This window comes from Rhinolophus hipposideros (genome assembly GCF_964194185.1).
Source record: "Rhinolophus hipposideros genome assembly, chromosome: 4".
Taxonomy (NCBI): domain Eukaryota; kingdom Metazoa; phylum Chordata; class Mammalia; order Chiroptera; family Rhinolophidae; genus Rhinolophus; species Rhinolophus hipposideros.
The window spans coordinates 46,669,909-46,684,609 of record NC_138050.1 but is presented as its reverse complement, the minus strand read 5'-3'; the positions used below and the strand labels follow the sequence as shown (position 1 = coordinate 46,684,609).

Sequence of the window (14,701 nt, the reverse complement as noted above, 5' to 3'; positions counted from 1 at the left end):
ATAAAACAAAGAAAATTGAAAAAATTTATTTTAAATATAAACTTTTAAAAAGAACTACAGATTCTAGATGTTAAAAGCAAAAGTACAACCAAAGACAGAATATCCCACCCTCCTGCCCTATTGCCTCAAAAATATGGAAAAAAAGAATCTGAGGGGATCTTGGCAGAGCAGTAACACTGTCCACCATAGTGGGTAATCTAAGCCATTGAAAATTATCTCCAAAATTCTCAGAAGGAAAAGAAAAATTTCAGTATTTAGTTAACAAAACTTCATTTAAAACTATATTCGTATATGTGATAGCATTACATTCTTTGGTGCTGCACCTTCATTTGATTTCTAAATTATTTTGGACATAGGATTAGAAGCTATAACAGACAAAATTATCGTGGGTTAAACAAGATCAGAGTTTATTTCTCCCACACATAAAAGTCTGAAGATGGTGGTTTAGACTTATAAGTTTCGGAACTGAATTTTAATTTATACTGGAAACGTATTTATACTGAACAGTTACTTTTTAGAAAGGTGCAATTGTGTAACAAACAAAATAATTAAAGTAAAAGCAGTCACAAAAAGGAAATGATAGATTGTTACAAGGAGAAAAAGGTGACATACTTGTATAGTTCAAAGGAAATTGTAAGGTTAAGAAGTGAGGATGTTCTCAAGGAAAGAATATTTGCTAGTTATACAATAGGTTTATAAATTTCGTTTTTTAAATAAATTAAAGAAGTAATTGCTTTAAAAGTAGTAAAAAGCATATGCAACTAACTTTTTCACTTATAAAAATGTTATAGTCCATTGGGTTTTGTTCTGTGCCATGGGTTTTTTCAGTAAAAACTGCAAATTCGTGGTTTTCATTCCTTAATTCATAAAGAATATGCTGAAATGTAGCTGCAGCTTCCAGAGGCTCAATTCCATAAGAAACATTTTGAAATTGCAGCACTCCTCTGTAAAATTAAGGATACAAATTTAAGTGCTTTTAAATGAATTCTATATTATAAAACTCTGACAGAATCAAAAAAGAAAAGGAGAAAATACAGAATGTTTTTGAGCTCAGTATTTTGGCCCAAATTCTTTATGTTTTGGAGATGACTCTGACAAGACAAAAGATTTCCCCTAATCCACAAAACTAACATTTTCTTTACAGTTATAAATGCAGCAGAAATTACATAATCAGTGTTAGATGTAAAACTGTACAGCTCTACAGTAATCAAGAAATTCCCCAGTGCTCCAAGTCAGTGACTAAATGAAAGCAATGTAGAAAACTTGATCAATTGCTCTCTGGTTTGCACTCCTTTAGAAAAATGATTACATTGCTTACATAATTAAAGGCAATATAATGAAAAATGTATTTATAAAAATAAAATGTAACAAGTCATTATGAAAAGTCATTTATTTTGTTTATGCACAGTCTGAATAAAAAATTTAAACCAATATCTTATAATAAAAATTACAGCAGAATTAAATAAAATAGGAACCAAAATGAAAATAGAACAAATTAATGCAGCAAAAAGCTGGTTTTCGAAAAGATAAATAAAAGTGACAAACCTCTGGCTAGACTCAAAAAGGAAAAAAGAGAAAAGACACAACTAAACAAAATCAGAACTAAAAGAGAGGTTGCGATAGATACCACAGAAATACAAAGGATCAGACAAGAATACTATGAAAGAATATACGCGATCAAATTCAATCACCTAGAAGAAACGGGCAAGGTTTTAGATATTTATAACCGTCCTAAACTGAATCACAAAGAACTGGGAAATCTAAATACACCAATTAACAGCAAGGAAATTAAAAAAATCAACAACCCCCCCCCCAAAAAAAAATTTAAAAGTCCAGGACCATATGGCTTCACTAGTGAATTCTACCAAACACTCAAAGATGATTTAATAACTGTCCTTCTCAAATTTTCCCCCAAAATTGCAAAAGAGGCAACACTTCTTAACTCATTTTATGAGGCCAACATTACTTTGATATCAAAACCTGGAAAGAATAATACAAAAAAAAGTAAACTACAGACTAATATCTCTGATAAATACAGATGCAAAAATACTAAACAAATACTCATGAATCAAATACAATACTTCATTAAAAAGATTATACATCATGATCAAGTGGGATTCATTCCAGGGGTGCAAGGATGGTTCAATATAAGCAAGTCAACCAATGTGATACATGACATTAACAAAATAAAGGATAAAAATTATGATTATATCAACAGATGCAGAAAAAGTATTTGACAACATGCTACATCCACTTATGATTAAAATACTTAATAAAATGGTTATAGAAAGAAAGTACCTCAACATAATGAAGGCCATATATGATTAACCTTCAGTTAATATCATAATTAATGGTGAAAAGCTGAAATCTTTTCCTTCAAGATCAGTAAAAAGACGAGAATGCCCACTCTCAACACTGTTATTGAACATAGTATTGGAAGTCTTAGACAGAGCAATCAGGCAAGAGAAAGGAAAAAAGGCAGCCAAATTGGGAATGAGGAAGTCAAATTTCATTAACAATTGTCACCCCAATAAATAAATTTAAAAAAAAATTGTCACTTTTTGCAGATGACTTGATTCTTTATCTAGAAAACCATAAAAACTCCTCCAAAAAAAAAACTCTTAGAAACAATAAACAAAGTTGCAGGACACAAAGTCAATGTACAAAAATCCATTGCATTCCTATATATTAACAATAAAATTGCAGAAAAAAATGAATAAAACAATTCCTTTTGCAATTGCTACAAAAATGAAGAAAATACAAAGAAATGGAAAGCTATTCTGTGTTCATGGATTGAAAGAATTACCATAATTAAAATGACCATATTACCCAAAGCAATATACAGGATTATATTGGATTAGGAGCTAATATCCTAATATACTACACATATATAATGGAATATCACTCAGCAATAAGAAAAGATGAAATACTGCCATTTGTGACAACATGGATGGATCTTGACATTATTGTGTTAAGAGAAACAAGTCAGACAGAAAAAGTCGAGAACCATATCATTTCACTCATAAAACTGAAAGCAAGAAACTAACAAGATAAACAAACAAAAAGTCATAGACACAGACAATAGTTAGTGGTTGGGAGGGCAATAGTGAGGGTAAAGGGGGTGAAATATGACAACAAAAAAAGATCTGACTTTGGGTGGTAAACACAGAATGCAATAATATATATATACGATGAATTTTAGAATTGTACACTTGAAACCTATATATTTTTATTAACCAATGTCACCCAAATAAATTTTAAGAAAGAAAATGATCCTATACTACAAAATGAGAGCAAAGAATTTCCTGACAGAATAGAAAACTCTCTAAGTACTAAGGAGAAAACACTACAGCTCTTACAGAGTTTCAAACATAATATTATTAGAAAAATGAGTACTATATTAATTATTATTTGTTCATGTACAATTTTCTTCCTCTCTCTGAAGATGATTTTCCTTGAGAAAAAGCATGACTTGTTTACGTTTATTTCTCTTTATATCTCTAAACACTAGCCTCGTAGCTGGGTCACGGTAGGTATCAAAAATACTCTATTTACTATAAAATGAGCAACTCTAAACTTAGCTCCTCAAACTTGCTGTAGTCAAACACATTCAACTGTCATTTCTGTAGTTAGGAAAAAAACAAGATATAGAGCAAGGACACCAGGAAATCTAAACCTTCAAGGAAATTAGAAATTATCTGATCAGTGAGAAGAATATAGCTGAATAATCTCCACTTGGGAATTTTCTTCCAGCTTCAATTCATACTTAATATCAATATAGCATATTCACTGCAGCCAAGTATCATAACTAGGATGTTCGCAAATCAACAGTAGAAAATCCATAACCTCAGTCCTGAGCATGTGCTGAGTGTGACGACAGAATTCGGATATCCTTCAATGTATCCTTGGTAGTAGCATTGAGTCTAGAAAAGAAAACAAGTAAGGTGGTTATTTAGGAATTGACAAAACTTTCTAATTTCTTACTTGACAGAACTTTCTGAATACTTTTCACAGGCTACAGTTTATATCAATATAAATAAAGCAACATTTAGAAAACAGTCTCCCCACATTTGCCACTTTTACTATATTAACTACTCTTTTCAGATTAATACTTGGGTTTATTATTTTATACCCTACTTCCAAAGTTAAACTCATATTTTCAGTAAAATTATTTTCCAATATATAAATTTAGGTCACCAATTAAGAAGACAAAGACTGTCAACCTGGTTTTGTTTTTTATGTTTTTTAAATCATTTTAATTTTTCAATTACAGTTGACATTCAATATCATTTTATATTATTTTCATGTGTACCACATAGCTAGACATTTACATAATTTATGAAGTGATTCCCCCGATTAGTCTAGTACCCACCTGTCAATATACATAGTTATTACAATGTTATTGACTATATTCCCTATGCTGTACTTTACATTTCATTTCATGATTATTTTATTACTACCAATTTGTACTTCTTAATCCCTTCACGTTTCCACCCAGAACTCCAACCACCCTCCCATCTGGCAACCATCAGTTTGTTCTACGTATCTACAGAGGGTGCCAAAAAAAATGTATCACATTTTAAGAAAGGAAAAAACTATTAAAATTGTAATACTCAATATATACCAATAATAAAAGATGAATACAAGTCACATTTGACTTCTGCAATTACAAGAGGTGCTCAAAGTGGTTACCAGCATCCAGATACTTCTGATTACAGCGCACTACTGCTTGAGCAATATTGACCAATGTGTCCACTTGTATACATCTTTTGGCACCTCTGGTATGAATCTGTTTGTTTTGTTTGTTAATTTGTTCTTTAGAGTCCACATATAAGTGATATCATATGGTATTGTCTTTCTCCGACTTCTTCACTTAACATAATACTCTCTAGGTAAAACAACAAGTGTTCATGAGGATGTGAAGAAAAGGAACCCTCATGCACTGATGGTGGAATTGCAAATTGGTGCAGCTGCTATGGAAAACAATTTGGAGGTTCCTCAAAAAACTAAAACTAGATCTTAAGACATAACAATTCTACTTCCAGGTATTTATCCAAAGAAATCCAAAACACTAATTTAATAAGATATATGCACCCATATAGTCAATATAGTTCTATTTACAATAGCCAAGATACGCATATGGAAGCAACCTAAGTGCCCATCAATAGAGGATTGGGGGTTATATATTTCTAAAAACTTGTGAATTTCTTCTAGGTTATTGAATTTAGTGAAATATGGTCCTTCATTCTTGTATGATCCTTTGTATTTCTATGGTATTCGTTACATTATAACTTCTCCTTTTTCTTTGTTTTTAATTTTAATTAAAGTTTACTGGGGTGACAATGGTTAGTAAAGTTACATACCATCTTTCTCCAAAAATAAGACTTAACTGGACAATCAGCTCTAATGCGTCTTTTGGAGCAAAAATTAATATAAAATCTGGACTTATTTTACAATAAGACCAGGTCTTATATAATATAAGACCGGGTGCAACATAACATAACAAACATAACATAACATAACATAACATAACATAACATAACATAACATAACATAACATAACATAACATAACAGTACGGGGTATTATATAATATAATATAATACCAGGTCTTCTATTAATTTTTGCTCCAAAAGACGCATTAGAGCTAATTATCTGGCTAGGTCTTATTTTTGGGGAAACAGGGTAGATATCAAGCGTACAATTTTTTAATACATCATCTATATATCACATTGTGGGTTCACCACCCAGTCTCCTTCCATCACCATATATTTCTGATTTTGTTTGTGTCTTTACTCTCTTTTCCTTAGTGAGTCTAGCCTAGGATTTGTCAGTTGTATTAATCTTTTCAAAGAACCAGCTCTTTGTTGCATTAACTTTTTTCTGTTGTCTTTTTTCTCTATTTCATTTAATTCTGCTCTGATTTGCATTATTTCCTTCATTCTGTTGATTTTGGGTCTCATTTGTTCTTCTTTTTCTGGTTCTTTAAGGTGTAATGTTAGGTTGTTTATTTGGGATTTTCTTTTTTGAGATAAGCCTACAATGATATAAACTTCCCTCTTTTTACCACTTTTGCAGCATCCTAATAATGTTGATATGATGTATTTTCGTTCTTATTTGTTTTGATGTGTATTTTGATCTCTTATTAATATTTCTTCTTTGATCCAGTCGTTCTTTAGTAGCATGTTGTTTGATCTCCACATATTTGTGGTTTTTCACGCCCTCTTTTTGCAGTTGATCTCCAATTTCAAAGCATTGTGGTTGAAGAATATGCTTAGTATGAGTTCAATCTTCTTAAATTTGTTGAGGGTAGTTTTGTGCCCATAATATGGTCTATCTTTGAGAATGCTCCATGTACACTAGAAAAGAATATAGTCTGGTGTTCTGGGATGAAAGACTCCATAAATGTCAATTATGTCCATTTGGGCTAATGTGTCATTTAAAGCTGATATTTTCTTATTGATTTTCTATTTGGATGATCTATCCATAGCTATCATTTGGGTATTTAGGTCCCCTACTATAATTGTGTTTTTGTCAGTTTCTCTCTTCAGTTCTGTTAGTAGCTGCTTTATATATTTTGGTGCTCCCTGACTGGGAGCATTACATTGAAAAGTGTTATGTCTTCTTGTTGTATTGTCCCTTCATTGTTATGAAATATCCATCTTTATCTCTTGTTACCATTTTCATCCTGAAGTCTGTTTAGTCGGATATAGGTATGACTATACCCACTTTTCTCTGGATGCCATTTGCTTGGAGTATCAATTTACATCCTTTAAGTTTGAGTGTATATTTGTCCTTGCAGCTGAGATGTGTCTGCTAAAAGTAGCATATTGTTGGGTTTTGATTAGATTTAAAGTGATTATTGATATCTGAGGATTTCCTATAGCCATTATATCTTTTATTTTCTGGTAGCTCAGTGTCTCCATTGTTTCTTTGCCTTTGTGTTTCTGTCTGTTGCTTTAGTTTGGTGGCATTCTATGATTTTTCTCCTCTGTTTCCTCTTTTTTTAAGTTTTGTGTCTCAGTTCTGGATTTTTTTTTTTTAGTGGTTACCATTAAGTTTATATAAAAGAAAGTTTCACATACTAGTATACAATAGTCCTTTTTCTTCAGCATGCTTCTTATTTCCATTCCCCTTTGCAAATTCATACTTTTACTCTCTCCCCTTTTATGTTTTTGTTATCACAAATTATCCCCATTTATACTGAGAACAATATACTTTAAAAATGTAGAATACACTTTCTTTTTGAAGAACATGGAACATTTACAAAATGAAACCATATTCTGGCTATGAAGCATGAGAACAAATTTTAAACTGAAGTCATACAAAATTTGGTCTCTGACTACAGTACAATTAAGCTAGAGGTTTATCAAACATCATCACAAAAAAGTAAGATTATATAATCTCCAAGATTCAATAGTGCTATAACTTTTGATAGGAATCAATGTAAGGCTTCTTATTAAAACACTTGCTTAAGATGAAACTAAGGGAAGGAAAGAAGAAGCAAGAAAATGAAACCAATGGTCCTATCCAATATAAATGAAGTATTATTTTGGTGCAAAAGTAATTGCAGTTTTTGCGATTATTTTTAACCAATTATTTTTTAATTACTTTGGCAACAACCTAATAACATGGTGTCTAATTCTATATTTCAACGAATTTTTATTATATGCTAACTATATGCCAGGTATATTTCTAGGAACTAGGGATACATCAGTATATAAAACAGATAACAACCCCTACCCTCATGAAGATTATATTTCACTGGAGAAACAGAAAATAGATAAAATATATGACACATCATATATTGATAACCATCATGAAGAAAAACAAAACAGGTAAGGGAAGAGTATTAAGGGTGAGAGTGCAGTTTAAAATAGGGGTTAGTCAAAGATTAACGGGCTATTTTGAGCAAAGAGCTGAAGGAAATGAGGAGGAAAAGCATGTGAATATTTTGGAAAAGAACAAGCATCTGGATCAGAGGAAATAGAAAGTGCAAAGTTCTTGAAAGGAGAACATGTCTGGTATGTCTGAAGAACAGCAAAGAGAGAAATGTGATTGAAACAGAGTGAGTAAGGTAGAGAATAACAGGAAATTAGGTCAAACAGGTAAAGAGAACCAGATTATATAAAGGCTATAGGATATTGAATGACTTTGGTTTTCACTTTGTCAGCAATAGGTGGTCATCCCATGGAGAGTCTGAGCAGAGCAGCAACATGATCTGGTTAGATTTTAACAGGATCGATCTGGTTGCCATGTTGAGAACTGACTGAGGGGATGGGTACGGTGTGGAAGCAGGGAGATTATTCAAGAAGTAATGGCTATAATCCAAATTAAATATGATTTTTAAATACTTAGAGAAGAGTGGTGTCACTAGATGAAGGCACCAAAAGAGAGTGGATAATCTAAAAGGTAGATTCAATAGGATTTCTTGATGGATGGAATAAGGGGTTTTTAAAAAGGAAAGGTTTTTCAATCTATGATTTTGTGTCCAGTAATATTTGTGTTTGCTTTAAATATTTTTCAATTTATATTCATGTATTCAACAAAATATCAATTAATTAATAAATTAATTTAATGGTATTTCTGTTCTAGGTAAAGTGGGAAATGCTAAGTCAATACAGTTTGTCTTTAATTTACCAAGATTTCAGGAAAGCATAATAGCAGGGTAACTGATGCAATAAATGGATCCCTTAAATATATCCCCTGTGAATAGAGACTTCTGTATTAGGAAAGCATTTACTCACTGTAATAAAGGTAAAATCTGTAAAACGGAACTGAAATCTTACCTGAATATTTGAAGAATGAGAATTCACAGATCCTTGATTATACAAATAAACCATAAAATTATCTGCTAAAAAAAATCTAAATGTAAAAAAATCTGTAAAATGGAACTTAAATCTTACCTGAATATTTGAAGAATGAGAATTCACAGATCCTTGATTATATAAATAAACCATAAAATTATCTGCTAAAAAAAATCTAAATGTAAAAAAAGAGTGACAGAATTTTAAAAGTTACTCTTTTTGAAACATAAAGCAGTGACCTGCAAACTAACATGCTAAGGCCAAATCTGACTTACCCTGTTTTTTTAAAATAAAGTTTTATTGGAACACAGTCACACCCATTTAGTTATGTATGGTCTATGGCTGCTTTCCTGCTACAACAGCAGAGTTGAGTCATTTTGACAGAAATAGTATGGCCCTCAAAGCCAAAAATACTTACAATCTGGGCTTTTAGAGAAAATTTTGCCAACCCCTGACAAAAGTAGTATTTTCTTTTGGTATATATGCAATTTTTATTCAAAACAATACACATTTACTCAAAACAATTTTCCTATCTTAATGACCTCCTTAAAGAAAATAAGAAGGGATTATAAAACGAAAGAAAAGTATTTTAAAAATTACAAAGATATGAATTGAAGGTAGAATTATGAGAGTTGTCAGTTCTTTCATTCTTTCTAAATTTTACTACTATGCATGCATATTACCTTTACAATGAAGTGGAAGAGTAATGTGTAAAAGTCATATTAATCTGAACATAGGTACTAAAATTACAAATCTAAGTTCAATCTTCTCTGGAACCATTCTCTATAACCATTCTCTGGAACCATTCATATAACTAGACCACCCAGACTAGTTTCTGTTGGGAATCCTCCACTCAAACTGATCTCATATAGATTACCAGTGACCCCCTATTTTCAAATCCAAAAGGCAGTTTGAAGTCAAGTAAACTACTCTAATGCACTTCATATTGCTGACCATATTCCCCTTCTTTAAACCATCTACTCTTCAACTTCAATCTTACTATATCTCCCTGGTATGTCTTATATTTTTCCATCTGCTTCTATAAATCCTTTAATCTGAATCCTTGTTTCTTCCCTTAAATGTTTCCATGGCACTTATTTCTAGGTTTGTTTTCCTTCTCACCTTTAATATTCACCCCCACCTCTATAGATTTATCTTGTTCATTTCTGGTGTTTCACTTATACCTACCGTACATACAAAGATGGCTTTAAAATCCACACTTCTTTCCCATGTGCTAAACCAATTCCAATTGCCAACTAGACATTTCTCCTGGGATATCCCACAAGCACTTTATATATAACCTCTCCAAAAATGAGCCCATATTTGCCAACTCAGATCTGTTCCCCTTCTCCTTCACTGCCCCACTAAATCTCTGCCACCACTGTATCCAATCTGTTAGCTAATCTTTTTCTGCCACCTCAGGATGTCTCAAAAAAAAAACCCTACCTCTACATGTAGTTCCGCTTCTCATTATTTCTCACTTAAGTTACTTGCAATAACATAATTGGCATTATACTGTCACAATCACTATGCATGTGATTTCTCAAAACAATATATACATGTTCTATCCATCTCCCATGCTCCAGTCCCTATTTTCTTACCACTATTCATAGGCTTGATAAGATGTTCAAAAGCACTGTGAGTTCTCTCACTTTCCCTCTTATACACTTGAAAAGTTCTTTGTGTTGTCATTTACCATATTCTTCTGTCTACAGGAATAGATTAACTCTTCTTTTATTCAGTACCATTCTTTGGCCTATTACACAATGAATCACTTGCTTACACGTCTCTAAGAAACTTCCCCTCAGCCCAAAAAAACCTTTGTTTCTTCTTTCTTAGAAAGCATTCATCTAAGTTTATTCTTCTTTCTCTATCCACTGTTTTTGAAAAGTTATTTACACTTACTACATTTCTCACAATTCACCTCTCCCTAATTCCATGTAGTCTAGCTCTACACCCAAAATTTAACTGAAACTGTCCTCTTGAAAGTCACTTCTAAGCTAGCTTTTCTCAATGGGGTTTTCATTACAGAATTAAAACCTACAAAAAGTTATTTCAATTATTGTCTCAACTCTCTGAAGGATGATACATAGCTAGTACTATTTTCCATAAATTATTCACTAGCTCCCGCAGAGGGTATGATCTAATTTCTGTATTAAATCCTTTACTCTACATCCTTGACCAAATCTTAACTGATGCAATCAATTACAGATTTATTTCTTATTTTGACATGTGATTATGCAGGTCCTGCTGGTTCCATCAACTTAAGATCATATAGATTAATCTTCAAGAGGTGAATACCTATTTTTTCTGTTCCTGATTCACAAAAGACTACTTGAGGCATTAGGACCAAAAATTTAGTTAATTCACAGGGGAAATTATATTCATCTGAGACATCTAAAAATGTTATTAACAACTACACTTATTTTTAACAGTCCATTCTTATTATAAGTAAACAAATTCATATAAATAAAATGAAATCTAAAACTAAAGAATAAAAATATTACCTTTGCTTAAGGTGTACAGTATATGGTTTCTCATCTATTGGAATAATATAGGATATCTGCTCCTAGAGAATCCAGAACAACTGAGAGTGAACAAATGTAATAGAATAAGCAATAAGACAATTTTATATCAATTAATCTCTCCAAATAATGCTTAAAATATCTTGATTAAATTGCCTCAGACTATGTGTGATTTAAAATCTGTAACAATATATCAAAAGTTCTGACATTTACTTATTATATAGTACATTCTATTTACACAAAAATAAGCCTAATCTAAGGATTTATACAGTTTTAGCAATCTATATGTAACTGAGATTTAAGCTCTTCTGAAAAAAGAGACTATGTGCTATGTCATAATGTCGACTCAGGTGGCATCATTGGGATAATAAAATATATCTATATCAGTGAAGTTTACTCCATTTGCCACAAAAATTATTTTAACCATTTTCCTAAAATGTATTGCCTATTTCCCATATTTTTAAACAGAAGATTCTTGAACAAATTGGGTATTGTTTTTGACTCTATCACTACTATTCTCCAGTTAAAATATGGATTGCAATGAGTTATAATATCAGTAAGTCGGTAAACCTGAGTACTGAGATTTTAATCAAGAATAGAGAACATGTGCAAAGCAAGACTGACAGAATCACAGAAAACTCAGTGAAGGCATATAAAAACCAAAAGACACAAATACCAGAACACAGAAGCAGATAAGCCTTCTAGGATCTGTAACAATAAAAAGTAACCAGGAGACTTTACAAATCAAAAATACAATGCAATAATGTAGGATGTTAAAAGGTCTGACAAATGGTCAAAAACAAAACAAGAAGGTTAACATCACTGGTGATAAGTTGATATCAGGTACCCACTGCTATGATTTGATGAGAAGAGCACTTTACAGTAATGTTTCCTAAAACTCATAACCTCAGCCTAATAATGAGGAAACATCAGAAAAATCCAAATTGAAGGACATTCTGCAAATTATCTGACCAATTCTCTTTCAAACTAGCAAGATCATGAAAAATAAGGCAAGATAGAGAAACAGGACAAAGGAGGGGGGACATGATAACTAACTGCAATGTAGGATCCTCTGTATGCTCCTTGAACAGAAAGAGTACCTTAGTGGAAAAACTGGTGAAATCAAAATAAAGCCTGCAGTTTAGTTAATAGTAATTTATCAGTGTTAATTTCTTAGTTTTGACAAACATAATCTGTCAACATAGTTATACAAAATGTTATTTTAGGAGAACTGACTAAACAGTTTCTCCCTCTACAAAGGGGAACTCTCTGTAGCATCTCTGCAATTTTCTCTAAATCTATAATTATTCCAAAATTTTAAGTTTATTTTTTTATAAATCAAAACCAGAAATAAATTGAAGAAATAGAGGATGACGTCATAAAAATGGCAGCGTGAGGTAAGTCTCTTGAAATCTCCCCTGGCATTTACAACTAATCAAACAGCTATAACTCCACAAAGGACTCCCTACATAGCAGAGAGGCAAGACTAAGAGTGTCACTACCGAATACATCTAAAGGTGGGCAAATTGCGAGGGCAGGGGAGGAGGGAAGGAAGAGGTGCGGAGACAGGGGCGGTGTAGGCACAGGACGCAGACCTAGCTCAGTGCTCCGAGCTCGCTGCATCCCGGAACTACCACAGCTGCGGGAGAAGGAAGAACTCAGACTGGTAGGGCTCCGCTTATGGCCCACAGGGCTGAAGGGACAGCAGATAACAGGGGTGAACCCAACGCTTACAACAAAGACCTCAGGGCAAAGACTGATGGAAGACGGCTGAAAACAGTGGTTTAAGCCCTCACTGCAAAGCAGAAAATGGAAGCCTTAGGCACTGAGCCTAGCTGCCCACTCCTTACCCTCCCAGAGCTCGCCCTGCCCCCATCTGCCCAGTGCCAGAAACAGGACAGTAGTAGTGTCAGATCAAAAGAACAGAACCTTTGCAGTACTGAGAATTGTGATCCACAGACAGGAGTCACAGCCCAACTAGTTCCAGCAAAAGAGACGGAACTCTGGAAGCAAGACTGGATGTGGTGGTGGTCGCTGCCATTGCTCTGGGCCACCTCCCACAACCCACCCCACCCGTCCCCACCCATCTGGGCAGATCCCTACAAAAGTAAACAGAGCTGCTGAAACACACCGGCTCTGAACCTGGTGCAGGAAGAGCTTTGGAACTTCAGAAGCTCTGCACATCCTCCAACCGAGGTGGAGCCCTATGACCCAGGTAAACTGTTCACAGAGGAGAAGCCCACAAACCAGGGAATCCTCCCATTGTGTGAGAAGCAGGAATAGTACAGAGAAAATATAACACTACAGTGTGAGAGAGAATAAAAGGCTGCAGTAGGAGAGAAAATAAAATATTCTTTCAACACCTAATGGAAAACAAAAGAAAGACCTCTTCCTACCAACCTGTTGCAGAATCCACTCCTGTAGCTGTCTAGGAAGAGAAATAATAAATCATTAATTGCCATGAATAGCCAAGGTAACAAGACAGCTCAGAAAGAAACTGAGAAGTCTCCAGAAAATGAACTTAAAGACATGGAAATATGTGACTTAAATGACAGAGATTTCAAGATTGCAGTTCTTAAAAAACTCAACGAGATTTAAGAAAATACAGGAAGTTTAATGAACTCAGAAACACAATCAAAGAACAAAATGAACATTTTACCAAAAAGATTGAAATTTTTAAAAAGAAGCAAATAGAATTTCTGGAGATTAAGAATTCAATAAAAGAAATGAAGAATGAAATAGACAGCTTAGGTAGTAGAGTTGACCAGATGGAGAAAAGAATCAGGGACATTGAAGATAGAAACCTGGAAATTACACAGATGGAAAAAGAGACTTGAGACTTAAAAGAAATGAAAGAACTCTACAAGTACTTTCTAATTCCATCAGAAAGAGCAATATAAGAATAATGGGCATACCAAAAGGAGCAGAAATACAGAAGGGAACAGAGAGTACATTCAAACAAATAGTCGACGAGAACTTCCCAAAATGTAGAAAGAACTGCATCCTCGAATCCAAAAGAAGCAAATAGAACACCTAATTACCTCAACCCCAATAGGCCTTCTCCAAGGCACATTGTATTGAATCTGTCAAAAATTAAAGACAAAGAGAGAATCCTAAAGACAGCCAGGGAAAAGAAGATGGTAACCTACAAAGAAAAGCCCATTAGATTATCATCAGATTTTCCAGCAGTAACTCTATAAGCCAGGAGGGAGTGGAATCAAATATTCAAACTATTGAAAGAGAGAAGTTATGAGCCAAGAATAATATATCCAGCAAAGATATCCTTTAGATCTGAAGAAGGAATAAAGACATACAGAAGTAGAAGGAATTTTCGAACACACGTGCACTACAAGAAATACTGAAGGAGGCT

The 14,701-nt window shown here is 33.3% G+C and overlaps 1 protein-coding gene across 1 annotated transcript in view; it reads right to left on the bottom strand.

The window, feature by feature from the left end:
- ADAM32 (ADAM metallopeptidase domain 32) overlaps nucleotides 1–14,701 on the bottom strand; it is a 147,036-nt gene that overhangs the window by 101,440 nt on the left and 30,895 nt on the right. The window contains exons 3-6 of the mRNA XM_081045781.1: nucleotides 11,314–11,375; nucleotides 8,906–8,981; nucleotides 3,847–3,923; nucleotides 767–944 (exon numbers count right to left, since the gene is read on the bottom strand). Coding sequence (XP_080901907.1) covers nucleotides 767–944; nucleotides 3,847–3,923; nucleotides 8,906–8,981; nucleotides 11,314–11,375 — 393 coding nt within the window. The remainder of the gene's footprint in view (nucleotides 1–766; nucleotides 945–3,846; nucleotides 3,924–8,905; nucleotides 8,982–11,313; nucleotides 11,376–14,701) is intronic.